This window comes from Schistocerca americana, chromosome 3 (assembly GCF_021461395.2).
Source record: "Schistocerca americana isolate TAMUIC-IGC-003095 chromosome 3, iqSchAmer2.1, whole genome shotgun sequence".
Classification (NCBI taxonomy): Eukaryota; Metazoa; Arthropoda; class Insecta; order Orthoptera; family Acrididae; genus Schistocerca; species Schistocerca americana.
The window spans coordinates 556588078-556613902 of NC_060121.1; the positions used below are offsets into that span (position 1 = coordinate 556588078).

Below are 25825 nucleotides of genomic sequence, written 5' to 3' on the forward strand. Positions count from 1 at the left end.
TACATCCTTCTGAATCTGCTTAGTGTATCCAGCACTTGGTCTCCCTCTACGATTTTTACCCTCCACACTTCCCTCCAGTACTACATTGGTGATCCTTTGATGCCTCAGAACATGGCCTACTAACCGATCCCTTCTCCTAGTCAAGTTGTGCCACAAATTCCTTTTCTCCCCAATTCTATTCAGTACCTCCTTATTAGTTACATGATCTACCCATCTACATGATCTACCCATCAGCATTCTTCTGTAGCAGCACATTTTGAAAGCTTCTATTCTCTTCTTGTCTAAACTAGTTATCGTCCATGTTTCACTTCCATACACGGCTACACTCCATACAAATACTTTCAGAAATGGCTTTCTGACACTTAAATCTATACTAGATGTTAACAAATTTATCTTCTTCAGAAACAGTTTTATTGCCATTGCCAGTATACACTTTATATCCTCTCTACTTCAGCCACCATCAGTTACTTTGCTGACCATATAACAAAACCTAGATAGTGCTTTAAGTGCCTTGATTCCTAATACAATTCCCTCAGCATCACCTGATTTAATTTGACTACATTGAATTACAATCGTTTTGCTTTTGTTGATATTCATCTTATATCCTCCTGTCGAGACACTGTCCATTCTGTTCAACTGCTCTTCCAGGTCTTTTGCTGTCTCTGACACAATTACAATGTCATCAGCAAATCTCAAACTTTTTATTTCTTCTCCCTGAACTTTAATTCCTACTTCAAATTTTTCTTTTGTTATCTTTATAGCTTGTTCAATATACATATTGAGTAACACTAGAGATAGGGTACAACCATGCCTCACTCCCTTCTCAACCACTGCTTCCCTTTTGCACTCCTCAACTCTTATGACCGCCATCTGGTTTCTGTAAAAATTGTAAACAGCCTTAATCGGTCTTCTAAGATAAATCTTAGAATCAGTATTGCCTTGCATGTTCCTACATTTCTCCGGAATCCAAAATGATTTTCCCTGAGGTCAGCTCCCACCAGTTTTTCTATTCTTCTGTAAAGAATTCATGTTAGTATTTTGCAAACGTGGCTTATTAAACTGAAATTTTCACACCTGTGAGCACCTGCTTTCTATGAAATTGGAATTATGATATTCTTCTTGAAGTATGAGGGTATTTTGCCTGTCTCATACATCCTTCCCACCAGATGGAAGAAGTCTGTCATGGCCGGCTCTCTCTAGGCTATCAACAATTCTAACAGAATGTTGTCCACTCCCGGGGCCTTGTTTCTGTGCACTGTCAAATTCTTTATGAAGTATCACATTCCCATCTCATCTTCATCTACATCCTCATCCATTTCCATAATATTGCCCTCAAGTACATCTCCCTTGTGTAGACCCTCTATATGCTCCTTTCACCTTTCTCCTTTTCCTTCTTTACTTAGGACTGGTTTTCCATCTGAGCTCTTGATATTCATACAGGTGGTTCTCTTTTCTCCAAACGTTTCTTTAATTTTCAAGTAGGCTGTATCTATCTTACCCCTAGTGATAAATGCTTCTACATTCTTACATTTATCCTCTAGTCATCCCTGCTTACCCATTTTGCACTTTCTGTCAATCTCATTTTTGAGACATTTATATTTCTTTTCACCCACTTCATTTACTGTATTTTTATATTTTCTCCTTTCATCAATTAAATTCAATATCTCTTCTGTTACCCAAGGATTTCTACAAGCCCTCGTCTTTCTAGTACCTTCTGCCGCGGAAGTTGAACACGCGGCAGAACAAATGGACATGGTCAGCCCATAGAGGGCTCCGCCTCCGCGGCGGCTATTCCGCGCAGCGAGGGCGCCACCGCTAAGCCACGTGCAGACAGCGGCCAATAGCCGCTCTCTCCGGTTTCGTATATAGGGACCCGCTCTGCCCTAGTCCAGCCAGTCTGGTACTCGCTCTGGATTTCGTTTCTATCTCGGCGGTACTGCGTTCTGGTCGTTGCTCGTTGTTGACATTTGCCTGGCTCTGGTTCCGAGTGGATTTACGTTTGGTGTTTGGTGTTGTGGTTTCCACAAGCCTCCATTGTTTATCTCTTCCTTGTTGTGTCGCTCATAGTCAGTCGTGGTCGGTTGTTGTCAGTTGCCATTGGTCTGTCGTCCGACTCGTCCTGTGTTTACCCGGTGGTGCGTGCTCCACCGCCGGCGGCTTCCCCACCTGGCGGCTCCGATCCGCAGCCCAAGGCGTTCCCACTGTTGGTTGTGGTTACAACAGTCTTTTTACCTACTTGATGCTCTGCTGCCTTCATTATTAATCTCTCAAAGCTATCCATTCTTTTTCTACTATATTTCTTTCCCCTGTTCTTGTCAATCATTCCCTAATGCTTTCTCTGAAACTCTCTACAACCTCTGGTACTTTCAGTTTATTCAGGTCCAATCTCCTTAAATTACTACCTTTTTGAAGTTTCTTCAGTTTTAATCTACGGTTCATAACCAATAAATTGTGGTCAGAGTCCACTTCTGCCCCTGGAAATGTCTTACAATTTAAAACCTGGTTCCTAAATCTCTATCTCACCATTATACAATCTATCTAAAACCTTCCAGTGTCTCCAAGCCTCTTCCACATATACAACCTTCTTTCATGATTCTTAACACAAATGTTACGTATGATTAAGTTATGCTCTGTGCAACATACTACCAGACGGCTTCCCATTTCATTCCTTACTGCCAGTCCATATTCACCTGCTACTTTTCCTTCTCTTGCTTTTCCTACTAACGAATTCCAGTCCCCTGTGACTATCAAAATTTTCATCTCCCTTAACAATCTGAATAATTTGTTTTATTGCATCATACATTTCTTCAATTTCATCATCATCTGTAGAGCTAGTTGGCATATAAACTTGTACTAATATGATACGTGTGGGCTACATGTCCATCTTGGATACAATAATGCACTCACTATGCTGCTCATAGTAGCTTATCTGCTCTCCAATTTTTTATTCATTATTAAACCAACTCCTGCATTGCCCTTATTTGATTTTGTGTTTATAACCCTGGACTCACCTGACCAGAAGTCTTGTTCCTCCTGCCACTGAACGTCACTAATTCCCACTATATCTAACCTAAACCTATCCATTTCCCTTTTTAAATTTTCTAACCTACCTGCCAGATTAAAGGGATCCGACATTCCACGCTCCGAACTGTAGAACACCAGTTTTCTTTCTACTGATAACGACGCCTCCTGAGTATTTCCCGCCCGAAGAATGGGGGACTATTTTAACTCCGGAATATTTTACCCAAGAGGACGCCACCATCATTTAACCATACAGTAAAGCTGCATACCGCCAGGAAAAGTTATGGCTGTAGTTCCCCTTTGTTTTCAGCTGTTCGCAGTACCAGCACAGCAAGGCCGTTTTGGTTGATGTTACAAGGCCATATCAGTCAGTCATCTAGACTGTTGCCACTGAAATTACTGAAAAGGCTGCTGCCCCTCTTCAGGAATCACAAATTTGTCTGGCCTCTCAACAGATACCCCCTCCGTTGTAGTTGCACCTACAGTACAACTATCTGTATCGCTGAGGCACGCAAGCCTCCCCACCAACGGCAAGGTCCATGGTTCATGGGGTAAGGGGTACTCATTATTACACAAATATTATATCATGATATTCAGGAAAATGTGATCATCAATACATAAGAATGAAAACATTGAAGAACTTGAATTTTCTGTGTACCTGGGTGACTGATTTGGTGCCTCCTGCTACTGGCCAGCAAGGCTACCCACAGAAGCACCTACCACAAGAAAGAAAAACAATCACACCATAGAGGTGCCCATTTACTGCATTTCACAACCGGTTTTCCTTTGGGGCACAACAAAGTACGTGGCACTCCCTAAATGTGACTTCATTCCATGATGCAAACACATAAAGCAAATACAATTCATTTATTTAATTACAGAACAACTAACAGATACAAATTTATTATGTTAAGACTTTTGAATAGAAACACCTGAATATAAACATAAGACATTTAATAAGGGAACTTATGCCTCTTCTACATATACACACATACACCTCAAGCCATGATATGGTGTGTGGTGGATGGTACTTTCTACCACTACTAGTCAGTTCCTTTCCTGTTCCACTCCCAAATATAAGGGGCGTTCAAAAAGAAATGAGCTGGAGTTTGGAATGTGCAAACTCGTGACAGGAGGGTAATAATGTGGCGTCTGTAACGGGGTGTGGTTCCAACCAGAGCGTGGAAGGTCACAGTCCATCACTAGAGGGCACGCGTGCAAGTCACGTGATTATACAGAGCTAGCAGCAGCATGCATCAATCGTCCAACGCTGTCAGTTGCTTTTCAAACAGTGACATGGAGGCATTAAAAGATGAGAAAGAAGTGTTGCTTGTTTTCTGACAGCAGAAGGAGTACGATGAACGGACATTCATCAACGAATGTCACAAGCATACAGCAAACACTGCACGTCTTTTGCAAGGGTCAAGGCGTGGCATAAGTGCTTCAGGGCAGGATGAGTGTTGTTAGCCGATGATGCACTATCTGGAGCATCACAATGCATTACTAACATCGCCCAGCTGATGGATGCACTCATTACCTAGGACTGCTGAGTGACAGTGAAAGCCATAGCAGCCATGGTCGCATTGAGCGTCAGAAGTGTTCACACCATCATGAAGGAACAACTGCACATGCGCAAAGTGTGTGCCCAGTGGATGCCCCACAGTCTTCAACCACACCATGAATCATGTCGAATGGCCTACTCTCTTGCTCATCTGCAGCACTATGCTTGGGAAGGCAATGCATTCCTGGCACGAGTAGTGGCTGGAGATGAGTCATGGTGTCATCACTTCGAACCAGAATCAAAACAGCAAAGTCTCCAGTGGAAGCATGCTGTGTCACCACCACCAAAAAAAGCCAAGGCCATCCATGTGAGTGCAGGAAAGGTTATGCTGATATTCTTCTTTGACCAAGATGGCCCCCTTCTGGTTCACTTCCTGTGGCATGGGACAACAGTGAATGCAAACCTTGACCACCCTTTGCCAAGCGATCAAATCAAAATGACTACGCAATCTCACCCGTAGGGTCATTCTGCTCCGCGACAATGCAAAGCCTGATATGTCCAACACAGTCACGGCACTCCTGCAGAAATTCAAATGGGAGGTTCTCAGGCACCCTCCATACAGTCCAGACCTCTCTCCCTGTGATTACGCCATTTTTGGTCCCCTTAAAAACTCTGAAGGGCAAACAACTTACGTTGGACAACGATATCCACCTGTATGTGCAGAACTGGTTATCATTGCAGCCCTGGGAATTTTATGCGACAGCCATTCACCGTCTTGTGTCGCAGTGGGACAAGTGTCTCAACAGTCGGGGTTACTACTTCTAACACACAGGTACTGGTTTCTGTAATAATGCCTCTGGCTCATTTCTTTTTGAACACCCCTTATAGAGCAAGGAAAACCACTCTCTACACGCCTGTAGATGAGCCCCAATTTCTCTTATCTCATCTTTGTGGTCCTTATTGTATGCTGGCAGCAGTAGAATCGTTCTGCAGGTAGCCTTAAATGCTAGTTCTCTAAATTTTCTCAATAGTGTTCCTCAAAAAGACTATTGCCTTCCATGCAGAGATTTCCAATTGAGTTCCCAAAGTATCTCTGTAATAGTTTTATGTTGATTGAACTTACCATGTAACAAATCTAGCAGCCTGTCTCTGAACTGCTTCAATGTCTTCCTTTAATTCAGTTTGGTGGGGATCCCAAACACTTGAGCAGTATTCAAGAATGGGCCACAGTAGTGTCCTATATGCAGTCTTCTTTACAGATGAACCACACTTCCCTAAAATTCTCCCAATAAACTGAAGTTGGTCATTCGCCTTCCCTACTACTATCTTTACATGGTCGTCCCATTTCATATCACTCTGCAATGTTACACTTAGATATTTAATCAACATGATCACATCAAGCAGAATACCACTAATGCTGTATTCCAACATTACGGGACTGTTTTTCTAATCATCTGCATTAACTTACATTTTTCTGCATTTAGAGGTAGGTGCCATTCACCAACTAGAAATTTTTTCTGTGTCATCTCGTGTCCTTGCGCAGCCATTCAATCATGAGACCTTCCCACACACTGCAGCACCATCAGCAAACAGCTGCAGATTCCTGCTCACCTTTTCCATCAGATCATTTATGTATGTAGAGAATAACAGTGGCCCTGTCACAGTTCCTTGAGGCACTGCCGACGATACTCTTGTCCCTGATAAACACTTGCAGTTGAGAACAACATACCAGATTTTATTACTTAAGCAATCTACAAGCTGCTGGGAAACTATTTGTTACGCTTGTACCTTCGTTAACAGTCTTCAGTGGGGCACTGTGTCAAACCCTTTTCAGAAATCTAGGAATGTGGTATCTGCTTGTTGCCCTTCAACCATGGTAAGCAGGATATAATGTAAGAAAAGGACAAGCTGAGATTCACACGAGCATTGCTGATTAGTGGACATAAGATTGTTGGTCTCAAGAAAATTTATTACATTCCATGCGTTCAAGAATTCTGCAGTAAACCAATGTTAGGGATATTGGTCTGTAATTTTACAGGTCCGTCCTTCTACTCCCTTATATACAGGGGTCACCTGCACTTCTTTCCAGTTGCTTCAGACATTGTGCTGTGCGAGCAGGAACATAAAAAATAAGCATTAACATCAGAAATATAGAGAGACTGAAAACTTAAAACTAGTAAGATATTTGCCCTGGTGATTTTTTCGAAGTAGATCTGTGAATTGTAGTTTATTTGTCTCATAACATACATAATCTAAATCTATTTGGTTCAGATACAGGAGACACGTCAATTTGTGGTAAAATTTCACCATATACAAAGAACAGCTGATGTTAACAAACAGAATCATACTAATGGTACAAATTTGTTACACATACATACAATAAAATCTAACACTTAATTACCCATTGCTCAAATTATCCTTTCATCCTCTGTGAATTCTTCTATTGAATAGTAGCATTTCTCCCACAGAATCTGCTATAGCCTCTTTTCTAAAATTTCTGGATTCATATTAAATATGTTTTTGCGTATTAACTTCTTGTATTGTCATCCCCATATACTGAGGAGTCCATGCATATAATTTCAACTGGTGTGAGGGTAGCATATAATTATTTTTATTTCTTGTGTTATATTTTTGGTTAAAATGTTTCTCCTCAAATAATTTTTGCTTGTTTTGTAGGAAGATTATAATTTCATAAATATATATGGAGGGAAAAGTTAGGATTTGTAGTTTCCAAAATAATGGGTGACAAGACTCTGTTTGCTGTGCAGTACACATGTATCAGACAATTTTCTTCAGTATTCGAGGTACACTACTTGAACTTCCCCAGAAAATTATCCCATATCTAATCTAATGACAGATTCAAAATAACTATGGTAAGCAGTTTTATGTGTACGCAAGTCAGTGGAATTGCTAGTATTTGCATTGCAAATGTAAAACTGCTTATTTTGTTTGATAGGAAGTCAATATGTGTATTCCAGCTTAGGTTCTTGTCCACATTTAGTCCGAGGAATTTGATTGCGTCAACTTCTTTCATAGGTTGATTGTTATGTTGTACTTTAAGGTCCACATATTTTGAGTTACGGTTTTGAAATGTCCCATATGGGTTTTTTTCAAAGTTCAGTTTCAACCCATTTAACTGGAATCAGTTTTCTAAAGTATCCAGTGTGCTTACGCTGGAGCTTGGAATTTTTTCTGCACCATCATCTTCAATTAAAACAGAAGTATCATCTGTAGATAGAACTGATGGGAAATTTATATTTATGGGTAAGTCATGTATGTAGAACAGGAAAAGGACTGGTCCCAAAATGGAGCCTTGACACACACCTTGCGAAACTGCACTTCGTTTAGAATGATAATTCACCACATCTGAGGTGATAGTTACCCTTTGTTTTCTGTTGCGTAAGTATGATGTTAGGTAATTTAGAGCAGTGTCCTTCATCCCATATCTGTCTAATTTGTAGATAAGCAAGTCATGGTTCACGGAGTCAAATGCTTTTATGAGGTCACAGAATATATATGCAACTTTACTCCTGTGATCCAATGATTTGCCTATCTTTTCAATAAAGTTATTTACTGGATCCAGAGTGTTTTTTTCCTGGTTGAAAGAAAAATTGGTTACTTATGATAATATCATTTTTTACAATAAAGTGTTTGATCCTGTTTGCAGCTACTTTCTCTAACACTTTTGATAGGACTGGAAGAACAGAAACACGCCTGCAGCTACTTTCTCTAACACTTTTGATAGGACTGGAAGAATAGAAATACGCCGATAGTTTCCCATTTCTTTCCTCAACCCTTTCTGAACAGAGGTCTGACTTTGGCATAATTCAAAACATCATGAAAGCATCCCTGTTCAAAGACTGGTTGAATATTTTAGTTAGCAGAGGTGCTATTATGCCACACAGACAAACTCTTGAAAGACACACTCTCATCTCACCATCCACATAAGGAGGTAAGACCTGTAGTCATATTTTATATTCTCCAATGTAAAGGATACACACACACACACACACACACACACACACACACACACACACACACACGTAGGATGCTGAGAAGGGCATAAAAGAGATACTGCTGTATTTGTAATACCTGGATATTCACTTTTTATTGAGATCTGAAAAATGTCGGGATCAGTTTCTTTAAATTTCAATCTCAGGACTGTATTCAATTATATTTTGATATGTTGCTCTTTTTCAGAGGTGTTCAATTCTGTTTTTGAGATGTCTTCCTTGTCAGGTACAATCAACCTCTCCTGGCCAGTAGTCAAGGCTGAGAGAAATTTTTTGGTATCCCTTCTTGTAATCCAGATATGCGTCCTTTTACACGTTCCTTTATCTGACTTTTTCTTCTGCGTTCAATTCACCTGGTGTGGTAGCCATAGTTGGAAATGCAGTTAGATCATTCTCCCCTATAGCTGAGGTCCAAAGGGAGAGTGTTTTAAAAAATGTGCTGATTTTATTGCTTGATGATATAATCGTTTCATATCATCTGTGCGTAAGTAAATTTGGAAATATTGTAAAGGTACACAAGCTCAATAAATCAAATTATTATTATTATTATTATTTTAGAAAAATGCAAGTAGTTTGTCTTTAAATTCTTAAAATCTAGTAGATATTTTTCTTTTGGAAAGTCAATGAAAATTGTTCTGGAATAATAATGCTTTATGATCTGCACCCATTTCTTTAAAGAGTTTCTCAAACACACACGATTTTATACAAGTTTTTACGTAGCTTATCATTAAAACAGCTGTCAGAATGACATAACACAAACGATTTCCATCCATAGTCTTCACCATTAGAGCCTCTCTATCTACAAAGTAATGAGTTGTTGTTAATTATGGCTTTTTATTCTGAACAGAAGTTAGAAACCCTTTTATATTTTCTGTTGTTGCAGCAGTGCCATCAGTACATACAGCAATGCAGTCCATCCACTTGAATCCATTACCTTGAAAGAAACTCTCAGCAGCACCAAATACATCAGCTCCTGTGATTGTTGTTTCCAGTTCTTGACAAAATAGGTACTGCTCAGTAATTTTCGATCTACAACAAATCTCACAAGAGATAATAATTGAGGTTTGCCAGAAATATCAGTATTCCTCTAACTGCAGCGCAAATTATCGTGTTTGTTTTCTATAACATTACTTTGAAAAGCAACTGACGTGTCCATAATAAGCCAATGAAGTAGGGATGGGAAAAACTGAATGTTTAAAACTGATACCATTATTTTAGTTCTGAGTAACTGGTATTTACCTGTATTTCTTTCGCCTGAGTTATAACAAGCTTTTTTTTAATTGCTTACTAATAACCAGGTAAAAGAAAAAAAATATCAATTACCATATAGCAGACATGCTGAGTCGCGCACAGGTACAACATAAAGACTGTTACAAATATAGCTTTCAGCCAGTAAGGCCTTTATCAAAATTAGACGACAAACACTTACATACATACTCATGCAAATGCAACTCACACACACAACTGCAGTCTTAGGCAACTGAGGCCACACTCAACTGAGTGTGCAGTTTTGTGTGTGTGTGTGTGTGTGTGTGTGTGTGTGTGTGTGTGTGTGTGTGTGTGTGCGTGTGTAACGATATCTACAGATTTATTTAATACCAAATACTTTAATTTTCCTGTTTCAGCATGGGGGGTGCGGGGTGGGGGGAGGGAGCACTTGTCGTCTAATTTGACAAAGACCTTACTGGGCAAAAGCTATATCTGTGATAGTCTTTTCATTGGGCCTATCTGTGACTCAGCGTCTCCACTATACGGTGAGTAGCAACTTTCCTTTTCACAATATTGTTACATTCCATCCAAGATTTTCCATTGTTTGAAAAATGCCAATTAGCTATAGCAACAGTGCTAAAATTTATGGTTTTTAAATAAACCTTTTTTATACATAAAATTTCTATTGGTTTGAAATATTGGGTTATAACAGAAAATGGGATAAGCAAATATTCTATTTTCATGACAATGCTGACAGAAACAAGCAACAAACACATGGGATAAGAAATGTTTCAGCACTGCTGAGACAATACTGTAACGTTACCATGTTGTGTGGCCTATTAGATGGTATACATGTGCATGCAGTATGCATGACTTGCCCATCTGCTCTGCGTGGTAGTTTCTCACTGTCATCGTCCGACATCACTTGTATTACAGAATGGTACCATCCTTAATCTGGAAGTATTTTTCGAAGTATGGTACCAACAAAGTAAAATGCACCATTTGCTTTGAAAGATTAAAAATGGGAGGAGCCACAACAAGCTTGCAATATCATGCGAGGAGAAAACTTAAGACTTAACAACTCATTCATAGTTTACGATAAAAATAGAAAGTAGCTGATCTGCTATCCATGTCTACATAATATGCCTTTATCCACTTGTGGTCTTGAAAATTGACAAGTTAACATGAAAAACAGATTTATTCAACATCAGTTTTCACACTTTACTACTGACTATTCATAATGCCCAAATAGCGGTATGTTTCTTGATTACAAAATGTTTTTGAACAGAGTTTTCAAATCATTAGATTCAGTATGAGAAATTCAACCACTTATCACTTTTCGAGAAAAGCAGTGAACAGTGAGCAAACTAAGTCTTCTTTTATTTGCCTATTTAATTTAATATTTTGATCCTATATATCTTCAAACTGAGGAAGGCTAAATTTTTAAATCTCTGTTCAATTCCTACGTTTATTATAACAAATAATAGGAAACAAAACCAAACATTAGCTATTTAAGAAACTGCTTTTTTAGTGGTTTTAACAGTAAGGTTAAATTAGCATTGAAAAAACCAACACAACCAAAACTTGGTTGTTTCAACCATACCCACAATCCCTATGATGAACTGTATCATTTGACAAAGGTACTTTCGAAAGCCGTTCAACTGCTTCCAGTAGCAACAATTTCTGTGTATGCCAGGAAAATAAGCTCTGTTTCATGGCAACCATTTCAGAAATTTGAATGATGCCAAGGTTTATTGATTTTTTCATCATGACAGAAGATGATTGAATGATAGTGCACAGATGTTCAAAATACTCTCATGGGTTTTGAAAGACACTGTGGTGGTTTCATTCCAAATGCTTTCTCAGGTTATTAAATACAGTACCACAGGCTCATTTACCCATTTAACAGCACTTTGCAGAACACCAAACATTTTGGTGTAGGCTTGGCACCTCACCTGGCCACATAACTCTGACATTTATATATTCTTCTTTATAGTGGTGGTTATGTTGGACCATGCTTGATCCTGGTTTTATGTTTCTCTGGTTACCAGATGACCAAAGCGGCACAACTTTTGTTCTCGCAGCACAACTTTTGTTCTCTTTTGAATATTAGTATATTTATATCCACTTTCCTCAGATGTAGAAGAGCTGTCAACATCTAAGGTTTTCTTTTTTCTTATTACAGATCTATCCATGGCGAAAAGAGTGAACTAGCAAATGTGCAAAACTACTGAAACTATAAAATTTACCAAGCAGCAAAACAAAAAATGACTGATTTTTAAAAAATGATTATCCGCTGACATTCTTTACTGATGCAGCTGACAATACCAACAAAGAGTCCTAGATTGTGTCAGTCGCATGGACGAAGGATTAAAGGACGCTGCCTGATGCAAAAAATAGGATTTTATAATGAAGATTATTTACAGAATTAGAAATTGTTTGCTGTACAGTTATATGTAAAAAATATATATTTACTATGATAGGTTACATGTTTAATGTGTATAATCATGCATAATGATGGGCAATTTCTTGCAAACTGGGCTACTCCAAGAAAAATTTTGTGATAGAGGAGAGGGGTTGTGCAATGAGCATCAATGATGCACTTAATTAAAACAGCCAACCAAATCAGCTTTCACTGAGTGATGCTCAGAAAACCATCATGGCATGAGACATGACAAGAACAGTATTATGGCACAGGCTCCAAGTTTTTGGTACAGAACAATTAAGGAATAAATTGAAAGACGGATGTTACAAATCTTATAAACAGGTGTATATATTTCAGTGTAAGCAAGAGCTGAGTTCTGGCACTACACCTGTAACGACTCTTGTAGGCTTTTCATCCAATACCCAGAAAACATCAAGGAAAAGTGCATTTCACAAGATAATGGCATATGTACAGAAAAACTTGCATGTGACAAAGGGGGGCAGAAAGTGTCAGGAGCAAAACTCTGATATAAATAGGGCTGTGACATAAAAATACATCACAGTCTGATGGGAGTACATACAGCAAGCACACATGAGATACTGATGGCCCATGAAGAAGATGGCTACGTGAGTCATTATTATAGTGTGTGAAAATGTCATTGTCAGTCCTTTAAAGAAGCTACACCTGATTTACAACTTACTTTCAACAGCCAGTTCTGCATCCTCCTTTACCTACGTACAATATCAGTATCGATGATGTGACTTACCGAACGAAAGTGCTGGCAGGTCGATAGACACACAAACAAACACAAACATACACATGAAATTCAAGCTTTCGCAACAAATTGTTGCCTCATCAGGAAAGAGGGAAGGAGAGGGAAAGACGAAAGGATGTGGGTTTTAAGGGAGAGGGTAAGGAGTCATTCCAATCCCGGGAGCGGAAAGACTTACCTTAGGGGGAAAAAAGGACAGGTATACACTCGCACACACACACATATCCATCTGCACATCTGTGTATGTGCGGATGGATGTGTGTGTGTGTGTGTGTGTGTGTGTGTGTGTGTGTGTGTGTGTGTGTGTGATTGTATACCTGTCCTTTTTTCCCCCTAAGGTAAGTCTTTCCGCTCCCGGGATTGGAATGACTCCTTACCCTCTCCCTTAAAACCCACATCCTTCCGTCTTTCCCTCTCCTTCCCTCTTTCCTGATGAAGCAACTGTTTATTGCGAAAGCTTGAATTTCGTGTGTATGTTTGTGTTTGTTTGTGTGTCTATCTACCTGCCAGCACTTTCGTTCGGTAAGTCACATCATCTGTGTTTTTAGATATATTTTTCCCACGTGGAATGTTTCCCTCTATTATATTCAATATCAGTATCGCATTGAACTAGCTGTCGTATACTGACAATCTTTGTCTCAGCTTGCTCTCTGTAACAGTATGGAGCATATCATACAGAAAAGAAACTTTCATTCCCATGAAGAACTCTGGGAAGCTAAGGAGACACCACAGCTGCTTAATTCTGCTAGCTAGACATGGAAGGTAGGCATCTGTCACAGTGCACAGCTAACTTGAAGAGATACAGTTAGAGTGAAGGAACGAGTAGTACAGTTGCAGTAAAGTCTGATGCACTGGACACCTCAGTCCCTGTTGAATATGTTTTTTTTTCTCTGTAAATGACAACTCTTCTGAGGATTGGATGGAATTAGTTTATGTCATTAGCAGTTTGATATTAAAATGTCCTCTATTTGTGTTTCAGATTCTGATAAGCAAACTGGGTATTGAGTCTCAGATGTAATAATGCCAGTAAAACACACTGTATTTTGCTGGTACTTGAGGCATATGAGTTGTGAGTTAATGGCACCCTTCTTAAACTCATGTAATATGAAATTAACACGAACATACAGCCTCTAAAACAATGTCACTTCAAACATAAAGTGCAGGTTTGTTAGTTATACAGTTGGTTTTTCCTATGCGCCACTCCTCAAGTTAACTGACCTGAGTCTAAAACTATAATATTTTCTTGAAAATGTGATGGTGATCAAACACAATTTAAAGTAGTAAGACAATCTTTTTAAATCTTCTAACATAATATAACACATTTAGACAAAACTGCACCTTGATCAACCATTTGGCAATGAACAAAATGGATATTTTGTGTCCAAAGACGTGTGTGGTGTGTGCAGCGACAATTGATGAAATGTGAATACGTAATGTACAATTAGTTTTGGCATTATCATTTACCTTGGTTGTAACTATGTATACAGAAAAGAGCATTGTACCTTATGCATAAATCTTTGTGAAACTAGACTCTGTGAAATTGTTAAATTAATGTTTTTTGCTTGGTAAGCTAACATGTCATTAGAAAACCATCTGTTGGTGAATGGTTTATCACTCCATTTTTTAACCAAAAATATAAGCTCCAATTGCCTTCACCAGCTATGCAAGAAATGATTTCACTCTTGAAGAAGTATGCAACATTAAAAGAGAAACAATTGATGTTTTAAGGTGATTTTCAATTTTATTATTTATGGAAGAGGGAGACATAAAACATACCTCAATATGCTGGAGAACGCTTTTTGGTACAGAATCTGAGGCCACTGGAGCTACAGGCACATAACCAGATATGAGGTCAGCGTATTTTCCCAAAAAACTTACGGAATAACCACCACTCATAGAAGGGGAAATTACAACAGGTTTAGTCAATGTTAGTTCTTCTATTATTGACTTCAGGAAAGCAGCTTTGTCTCCTGAGTAAGTCATGTGAGTATTACCATAGCCTAGAAAGAAGACAGAAAAGTACTAGTACTTTTCAGCATACAATGTAACAAGCCATAAAAATTTAGTTACAATCTGGGTGAGACAATGTGATGTCATACAATGGCATAGAAATATAATGACCACACAATGTAAACTGTAGACTATGCCACAAAAAAGAATTTATTTGTTAGATTACTATAGAGATATAACAAAATAAAATAAGTTCACATTTCGCTAATCACTTAATGTACTAAAGATAGACAGACATCAGTTGGGAAAAAATGTGAGAAAATTTCCTGGTGTATGAGGTAATAATACAAAACAAAAATGAGAAGAAATACCTTCTTACGAGAAATAGTGGCCAAGAAACAAAGCTATAAATAAAAAAATGAGAATGAAGAGAATTCTTCCAAATTATTTACTGAATGCAAATTTCATGACATCAGTGCAGTGGATATACATGAATTACACAGTTGTGAGATACGAAAATTTTTGCCTGACCAGGACTTGAACCTGGTACAAATTTTCATATGTCATCACAATTGGGTAATATATCTATACCCATTGCAGCTTATGTCATGAAATTGAAATTCAGTGAATTATTTAGAATAATATTTCTTATAGCTGCTGGGCATCAAATCATATCTAAAAATGAAGATAATACCATAGAAATTATACATTAAGGAAATACATTCTATATGATATGCAAATATCTGAAAATGAATAACACATTCTTGAACTTCTTCCCATATCAGCTCTGGGTAAAACCTTAAACTTATGACATTTACCATTGCCTTTTCCAGGAGCAACTGAGCACTGTGGCTGCTGCTGTGGTGGATTTTGCAGCTTCAGGATGGTTTCTGACTGGTCAGCTTACATTGGCATGCTGCAACAGATAGTTTCAAAGCGTGCACTGTTGGTGCCACCACAGCAGCTAGGAGTGTAAGCAATTTGGCAAATTTCTCCGTTTCTTCTCTGCATCGAGATCTTGCGCCCATGCACCACTAAAATTATATTCACTGTTGAAGTTGCTCTCACACATTCTAATTTCTACAGTCACATTAGTACTAGAACTGCAGCATGTACAACTCTAAAAAATAAGTATTGTTCCACCAAGCAGAATTTTATATTTATTTACGAGGTTGTGATCAGCAGCTCCTGATTTCTCAAGTTCTTGGCTTTTAATGTGCCATTGATATTCTACACAGCTGTCGGATATGGTATACATGGACTGATTGATGTAGTTGTTCTGCACTCACTAGGGATATTAAAAATTGCCGGTACCTGAAGCCAAGACTTTTTTCTTCTTAGGTGTTTGGGTGAAATTGAACCAAATTTCATGTGAGTTCCTTGAAATGTTCCATAAAGAAGTTAGCCAACAGTTTGAGACAATAGCAAACTGACAGCTATTCCATCAGTCATTTCACAAAATTTACTGCCATACAAGAAGTAGGTGGTGGTCAAAGAAGGTTGGAACAACTTTATAATTACAACAACAAAAAAAGTGCTCTGCCAACATTTTCAATGTGTCTTCCATATTAACTTTTGTACATAAAGTCCATCCAGACTGAATAAAATATTATTTGGACCAACTGTAATTTGTTTGATTTTCTAAATAAATATATATAACAGTTTTTAATGTGGTGTTCATAGCAGTCAGCTATGGGAGTCATTAACTTGGTCAGATACTTGGCTGCAAGTAGATGGGAGGACCAACAGCACTAACATTGTGTGTCAATGACACTATCAATATGTGTCAATGAGACACCTTCTTTGTGATTTGAGATAATCTGTTTCACCTGGGAGGTATAGTTCTTCAACCCATACACAAAAATTCTTCAGCAACTCCACCATTTTTCCGCTGTATGAAAGGGTAGGGATCCATTTTAGGCACTTGTACGTATTGTTCTCCAAAGAACATCAGTGGTATTTCCCTTTGCAACTGGAACCAAAATAAGACCTTTATCTCTTTGCAATGCAGGAATTCCATCTGTCTCTGCTCTGCTATTGTTTGACTTGGGAGGCTTGGCTATGGTTAAGACACAACTTGTGGCAACTTGTACGCCATCAGTGATGTCCTGTGTGAGATGTATCACTGTCTGTTGCATTTCACTTATAATATCCACAGTAGGCACAGTGCATAGTATAAGAGTGAATTTAATCCTCTATTCAGGAAAAAAATTAGTTCTTCCATATAGGTTCTTGTCTGAGGGCTTCTTGACAGTACATTCTGTTCTGTTCCATTAGATAACACCATTCTTAGCTTAACTGCAAGTCATTCAATTTTTTTGGGTTTTGTCATTACAATGCTGTGATGAGCTCTTTGATGAGCTGCTGTGGTCATACCAGCTCACTCCCAGTCAAGTGGTGAGAGACATGTAGATAAAAAGAGATGGTAATGACATATATTTTATGAAGTGACTGATGGAATGGCTATGGGTTCTCCACAGTTTCCAGTAGTGGCTAATTTCTTGATAGAATGTTTTGAGGAACATGCATTTTGTTCCATTTCAACCATCTTCATTTTATCATTATGTTGATGACATGTTTACGGACTGGCCATATTTCACTGAAGCTCTTGACTCTTGATCTATTACTTGACCACATAAACAGTAAGGAGTGAAACAACCGGTTCACTGTCAAGATGGAGAGAAAAGGATATGTTGGTCGAGCAAAAGAAAAGCTTACAGAATAACCACCACTCAAGGGGAAATTACAATAGGTTTAGTCAATGTTAGTTCGTCTATTATTGACTTCAAGAAAGCAGCTTTGTCTCCTGAGTAAGTCAAGCAAATATTACCATAGCCAAGAAAGAAGACAGAAAAGTACCAGTTCTTTTTAGCATAAAACGTAACAGGCCACAATAATTCAGTTACAATCTGAGTGAGACAGATGGGGACCAAGGCCGCTCTGTCTACTGCAAGCTGATTTTACATCTCAGCATTCAGAATTTCAGCCATACAATCTCGAGGACAGCCATTTAAAATAGACTGATATACCAAGCTAAAACTATTTCTGATGAGCACCACTTAGTGTCTGAAAGTAAACATCTGAATTATATGTCCCAATGAATGGCTACAGAGCATGTGATATAAAGGTCGTACTCTCCAAGAAAAAATAACATGAAAATGTTGAACAATCACGTGGTGAGACACTGATTGTGCTCCTCACAACCTGTGGTACTACATCTAGCAAAATAGGCACAGACCTGGAAAGATGAGAAATAAGACCTACTTTCTGATAAACTAAGAAAATAAATAAGATGCTGTACCCAATTAATGACAATCCTCACAGACACAGGGATTTATATCAACACTTGTGAGTGCAGAGGAAACTACACTGATTAGTCCATCTGTACAATTTCCGATCACTGTGCAGAACGTCAAAGACACATAAAAAATTGGGAACTTGAGGAATCAAAAGTTGGTGAGCACTGTCTCACAAAAAAACACAAAATACCATAGGGAAAACAAAATTTTTGTCCCTGGGAGCAACTTCAACACCAGAAATAATCTTAGCAGTGAATGGAAGAAAGCTTTCGATGCAATTTGCCAAATTGTTTGCACTCCTATGACAGTGGTGGTGCCACCAGCACAGACTTTAACATCATCCATGACAGCATAACGACATATGCCAACCAATGAGAAGCTGTCCATGGGCTACACAAGTCCACCACAGCACAAGCCATGACAGCCAGTCGTTGCTGACAAAGATGATGGTGGTAATCATCAAAAGTTTAATTTTTCACCTATAATTAACAAGCCTAGAAGTTGCAAATGTTTTATCTTGGATTGTTATTGCAAACTGAAACTGAAATAACCCTTCCATGAATCATAAAACCAACCTTAGGAATTACATTTACTTCATAGAATATGCATTGAGCAGAAGATATGCTCATTGTAAAAGTATTGACAATGTAACTCTACTTGTTGTTGTTGTTGTTGTTGTGGTCTTCAGTCCTGAGACTGGTTTGATGCAGCTCTCCATGCTACTCTATCCTGTGCAAGCTTCTTCATCTCCCAGTACCTACTGCAGCCTACATCCTTCTGAATCTGCTTAGTGTATTCATCTCTTGGTCTCCCTCTACGATTTTTACCCTCCACGCTGCCCTCCAGTACTAAATTGGTGATCCCTCGATGGCTCAGAACATGTCCTAACAACCGATCCCTTCTTCTAGTCAAGTTGTGCCACAAACTTCTCTTCTCCCCAATTCTATTCAATGCCTCCTCACTAGTTATGTGATCTACCCATCTAACATTTCAAAAGCTTCTATTCTCTTCTTGTCTAAACTAATTATCGTTCATGTTTCACTTCCATACATGGCTACACTCCGTACAAATACTTTCAGAACGACTTCCAGATATATAAATCAATACTCGATGTTAACAAATTTCTCTTCTTCAGAAACGCTTCCCTTGCCATTGCGAGTCTATGTTTTATACCTTCTCTACTTCGACCCCAAATAGCAAAACTCCTTTACTACTTTAAGTGTCTCATTTCCTAATCCAATTCCCTCAGAATCACCCGACTTCATTCGACTACATTCCATTATCCTTGTTTTGCTTTTGTTGATGTTCATCTTATACCCTCCTTTCAAGACAATGTCCATTCCGTTCAACTGCTCTTCCAAGTCCTTTGCTGTCTCTGACAGAATTACAATGTCATCAGCGAACCTCAAAGTTTTTATTTCTTCTCCATGGATTTTAATGTCTACTCCGAACTTTTCTTTTGTTTCCTTTACTGCTTGCTCAATATACAGATTGAATAACATCAGGGAAAGGCTACAACCTTGTCTCACTCCCTTCCCAACCACTGCTCCCTTTCATGTCCCTCGACTCATATAACTGCCATCTGCTTTCTGTACAAATTGTAAATAGCCTTTCGCTCCCTGTATTTTACCCCTGCCATCTTCAGAATTTGAAAGAGAGTATTCCAGTCAACATTGTCAAAAGCTTTCTCTAAGTCTACAAATGATAGAAACATAGGTTTGCCTTTCCTTAATCTAGCTTCTAAGATAAGTCATAGGGGTCAGTATTGGCTCACGTGTTCCAACATTTCTATGGAATCCAAACTGATCTTACCTGAGGTCAGCTTCTACCAGTTTTTCCATTCGTCTGTAAAGAATTCGTGTTAGTATTTTGCAGCTGTCACTTATTAAACTAACAGTTCGGTAATTTTCACATCTGTCAACACCTGCTTTCTTTGGGATTGTAATTATTATATTCTTCTTGAAGTCTGAGGGAATTTCGCCTGTCTAATACATCTTGCTCACCGGATGGTAGAGTTTTGTCAGGACTGGCTCTCCCGAGGCTATCAGTAGTTCTAATGGAATGTTGTCTACTCCCAGGGCGTTGTTTCGACTTAGGTCTTTTAGTGCTCTGTCAAACTCTTCACGCAGTATCATATATCCCATTTCATCTTCATCTACATCCTCTTCCATTTCCATAATATTGTCCTCAAGTACATCGCCCTTGTATAGACCCTCTATATAGTCCTTCCACCTTTCTGCTTTCCCTTCTTTGCTTAGAACTGGGTTTCCATCTGAGCTCTTGATATTCATACAAGTGGCTCTCTTTTCTCCAAAGATCTCTTTAATTTTCCTGTAGGCAGTATCTATCTTACCCCTAGTGAGATAAGCCTCTACATCCTTACATTTGCCCTCTAGCCATCCCTGCTTAGCCATTTTGCACTTCCTGTCGACCTCATTTATGAGACGTTTGTATTCCTTTTTGCCTGCTTCATTTTCTGGATTTTTATATTTTCTCCTTTCATCAATTAAATTCAGTATCTCTTCTTTTACCCAAGGATTTCTACTAGCCCTCGTCTTTTTACCTACTTGATTCTCTGCTGCCTTCACTATTTCATCCCTCAAAGCTACCCATTCTTCTTCTACTGTATTACTTTCCCCCATTCCTGTCAATTGTTCCCTTACGCTCTCCCTGAAACTCTGTACAACCTATGGTTCTTTCAGTTTATCCAGGTCCCATCTCCTTAAATCCCCACCTTTTTGCAGTTTTAATCTACAGTTCATAACCAATAGATTGTGATCAGAGACCACATCTGCCCCTGGAAATGTCTTACAATTTAAAACCTGGTTCCTAAATCTCTGTCTTACCATTATATAATCTATCTGATACCTTTTAGTATCTCCAGGGTACTTTCATGTATACAACCTTCTTTCATGATTCTTGAACCAAGTGTTAGCTATGATTGATTAACTTATGTTCTGTGCAAAATTCTACCTGGCGGCTTCCTCTTTCATTTCTTAGCCCTAATCCATATTCTCCTACTATGTTTCCTTCTCTTCCTTTTCCTACTGTTGAATTCCAGTCACCCAAGACTATTAAATTTTCATTTCCCTTCACTACCAGAATAATTTCTTTTATCTCATCATACATTTCATCAATTTCTTCATCATCTGCAGAGCTAGTTGGCATATAAACTTGTACTACTGTAGTAGGCATGGGCTTCGTGTCTATCTTGGCCACAATAATGCGTTCACTATGCTTAGCTTACCTGCACTCCTATTTTTTTTATTCATTATTAAACCAACTCCTGCATTACCCCTATTTGATTTTGTATTTATAACCTTGTATTCACCTGACCAAAAGTCTCGTTTGTCCTGCCACTGAACTTCACTAATTCCCACTATATCTAACTTTAACCTATCCATTTCCCTTTTTAAATTTTCTAACCTACCTGCCCCATTAAGGGATCTGACATTCCACGCTCCGATCCATAGAACGCGAGTTTTCTTCCTCCTGATAATGACATCCTCTTGAGTAGTCCCCGCCCGGAGATCCGAATGGAGGACTATTTTACCTCCGGAATATTTTATCCATGAGGATGCCATCATCATTTAATCATACAGTAAAGCTGCATGCCCTTGGGAAAAATTACAGCTGTAGTTTCCCCTTGCTTTCAGCCGTTCGCAGTACCACAACAGCAAGGCCGTTTTGGTTAGTGTTACAAGGCCAGATCAGTCAGTCATCCAGACTGTTGCCCCTGCTGCTGCCCCTCTACTTATAAGAGAACATTTATACACATCTGCTAAACTTTCTCTGAATGCTGTGACTTGAGCAGTAGGGCAGATGTCTCAGATAAGGTTGGTTGGGTGAATGCAGAAGAGATTTGGCATTTGGTAGACATAAAGGGAGGGCAATGAAACTGTAGAGGTGGATGATATGAATAAGCATTTAATGGGCATCACTGATTACTCTATGATGGTGTAATACTACAAATTCACTATTCTGACCTATTGTGCATATTACATTACATCTGATTATGTATGACTCCCCCATGTGATCACACCTTTGTAAATAAGCATTGCTGTGGAACTAACTCTTTTGTACGTTGAGTGAGTGAGCAACAGAGAGAGAGAGAGAGAGAGAGAGAGAGAGAGAGAGAGAGAGAGAGAGAGAGAGAGAGACCTGAGGGTGTGGTGGAGACACCACAAGACACACGACTCAAATGTTTTAGTGGGAGGACAGAAAATTTACATAAAGATGGTCTGTGAGGGATTAGAACCAGACTCTTCCTCAATATGAGTCCGGTGTCTCAGCCACAGTACCAACTCAACCGTTTCCCATTGTCTTTTGCATATCTTTAATAAAAAGCAAGCTGGGTTTCACAACATAATTCATATGTCAACAAAATGCTTATTTCAAAACTGTAATAAAACTTATACCAGGCAAACTCCTTTTTTTATATATGCTGTTATCACATACAACACTCAGCTGCAGCCGAGGTCTATGATAAACTAATGCTGGAAGACAGGCTGGTTCTAACATGCAATCACCATAAGACACAACAGCTACTCCATCATGTTCACTGGTCTTCACCCTATTACTTTCAGTTACGTAATGCCTTTTCTTTACATCTGTAATATTTCATCAGTTGAATGATTTGATAATTGGAACTGCAGTGCAATTTTCTTCAGTGAGGCAAGAAGGTAACTAATACTTCAAACTCCTTGCATTTTACTGCCAGTGTAATCAGTAACTGGACAGGTGATTTATTTTCATTAATTGTCTTCCATAAGACCATTTTTTTTAAGGAGGAGCTATTGATTTTAAATACAGAATGCTCCTCACATAGCTGTCCTTCATACCAATTTTCACTTTGTAGTTGAGGCTCCCTCTGCTTTCGCAAGACGACAAGAACTCCCTCTCACCACCAATAGCATACAGTCACTGTAAAGTACTGAAAGAGATGCTGAATGAAATGTGTTTAGCTCTGAAATGGGCAATGCATGAAACATCCAACTACTACCAAGGCACAATCATACTAAAGACCTCTCACAAAACCCTTAAAATTCATGTTGTATAAAGTTGGTAGCGACATCAAAGTTAAGTGTCCAGACATTCATGGATAACTCAGAAATTGAACTGAGGTTAGCAAAGCAAAATTACAAGTGCTGAACTCCACATTAAAATGTTCATTCACTAAAGACGATCCAGGAGTGGTGCCCTAGTTTAATTTCTATAACATTGCTAAGATATTAGTGTCAGTAGTATTGAGAAACTGCTGATATCTCTAAAAAGGAACAATGCTCCAGGGCTTACTGGAATTCTTGTCAGATTCCATAGAGAATTAACAAAAATAGACCACATATATTTGGAACAAAAAGCTGTACCCAGAGGTTGGAGGAAAGCATATGTTAAATCCACCTACAAGGAAGGTAATAGAAGTCATTCACACACCGAATGTCCAGTATTACATCCATCTTGAATGTATTATGCACAGAATGGCCTCCTCTATTCCAACCAGCATGGATTCTGCAAACAGTGATCAAGTGAAACCCAATTCACACTTCTCTCAGATGACATACTGAAAGCCATAGATCAAGGCAATCAGGTGGATGGTATACTTCTTGATTTCAAAAAACAACTGACTTAGTACCACAGCAATTCTTATTAACAAAAGTTTGAGTAAATGGGAGAGTCAAACAAAATTTGTGACTGGATTCAGGATGCAGCATTTCATCTAGTATCGAAAGTCGTTAACAGACATGTGAGCAACTTTATGTGTGCACTTAGGAAGTGTGTAGGGACCTTCAGTGTTCATTTACACATTAATAACTTGGAAGACAATAATTACTAAAAGCCTGATGCTGTTACCTAAACTGATGCAAAAACTGACAAATGACTTTAAATTCTTGAGAACTTTTTTTAAGGACTGCCTAATTTCATAAATAAATTTAATATATTAATAGAATGACAACATGGTTTTAGGAAAAATCACTCAGCCAAAACCACAACCTTCTGTTTCCTGTATGAAATACTACCAGCCCTAGAAAAGCAGGAACACATTTTCCTAGAGTTATCAAAAATCATCATAATAAATTACTTGGTATGATTCAGAATCAGGGTGTCAGGTGAGTAGCATATAACTGGACTAAAACACACATCCAGGAAAGAAAAGAGCTCACACAGAGAGAACATGTGAAGTGAATGGGGAAGTCAATACCCATCAGTCACATTTATTAGTGGTCAAACCTGACATTCCCCAAGGTTCCATATCAGATCTAATCCTGTCCTTACTTTATGTAAATGATCTATATTTAAACAGTAAACTATACTAATTTGCAGATAACACCAGCCACTTAATTACAGGAAGTACTCAAGAAACCTTTGAAAATAACATTGAGGTCATCATAAAGAGTATAGTACATCATCAGACAAAACAACTAACAGACAGCCACAGAAAAAAAACAACATAAAAGCTCTGTAGAATTTTCTAGAAAAGAATAAATCAAGGACACAATACTTGCTGCAGTGCCACATTGGCACATTCTAATATATAGTTCATGTGTAAATACAGAAATTCAGAAAATAAACATTAAAAGAAAGAAACTGTGCACTGAATACACAAACTGTGCTGCACTCAGTACAAGCAAACAGCAGTGTAACCTTTACAAGCATGAGTTCCATCAAAACTATGAAGGGAAAAGGTTAGTCTGTGATCATGTCAATGAAATAACCAGTGAAAAAAATCAAATAGAATAAAACTGTCTATGAATGTAGTGGTTTGAATAATAACAGGAATGGATGCAATTTTTTCAGGATAAAAGACAGTGACACGACAGGCAATAAATCTCCAGCACTTGAGCTGGATACTAAAAGCAACACACATCAAAAGGGTGGGTGTTTACAGACAATAAACAGAGAACATAAATCTGTTGCTGCAGTGAAAAAAAAAAAATCTACAACATTTGAAAATGTTGTTGTGATTGTTTCAGAACACTTGATGAGACAAGATCAGCTAGAATATTTCGTTCTCAGAGATTATGCTGTTGGTGACATTATGGGCAGAAGTGAAAGAAAGAATGGAGGTGCCTTTATTTGTTAGAGACACTTTAATGTTTTCTAAGATATGTGTCAGCTCTTATTGTACTGAACTAGATGGAGAATTTTGCTATATTAGGCTGATTGCAGAGAATACCATAATTGTTAATTTACATAGATCTCCAGGTGAAGATGATAATACAGTTTTTGAAAGATTTGAGCTGCTTATGAGGAAAATTTTAAAATCTAAAACAAAAGTCACTGTCTATGGTGATTTCAACACTGAAATGACCAACAATAATGAACAAGTTATAAGAATTATTTTTAATCTATAAGATCTCTAAATTGACATTGTATGAACTACAGCACCACACAAAAAAATACCTACTTGGATAATGTTATAGTTAATTTTTCTAGAGATATGTGTGATGTCAGACTTGTTAGTGGTGCACCAGCAGATCATGAACCATTAATTTTTACAGTACACTTGGATCAGTTATCCAAGTCAGACACATCAATCAGCATCCAGTCTAATGCAACATGGATAGCAGGCCAGAAACATGAATATATTAATTTGTTTACTAATATTATGCAATTTCCATCCTGGATTTCCATTGT

The 25825-nt window shown here is 38.3% G+C and overlaps 1 protein-coding gene across 2 annotated transcripts in view; it reads right to left on the bottom strand.

Annotated features, from left to right (window-relative positions):
* The window catches only part of LOC124607283 (protein ABHD14B-like), a 61058-nt gene that overhangs the window by 1296 nt on the left and 33937 nt on the right, over nt 1-25825 (bottom strand). Inside the window, exons 4-5 of one of the 2 annotated variants that reach the window (XM_047139564.1) lie at nt 14718-14941; nt 3680-3737 (exon numbers count right to left, since the gene is read on the bottom strand). In XM_047139564.1, coding sequence (XP_046995520.1) covers nt 3680-3737; nt 14718-14941 — 282 coding nt within the window. The remainder of the gene's footprint in view (nt 1-3679; nt 3738-14717; nt 14942-25825) is intronic. The other variant, XM_047139563.1, reaches the window with a different exon arrangement.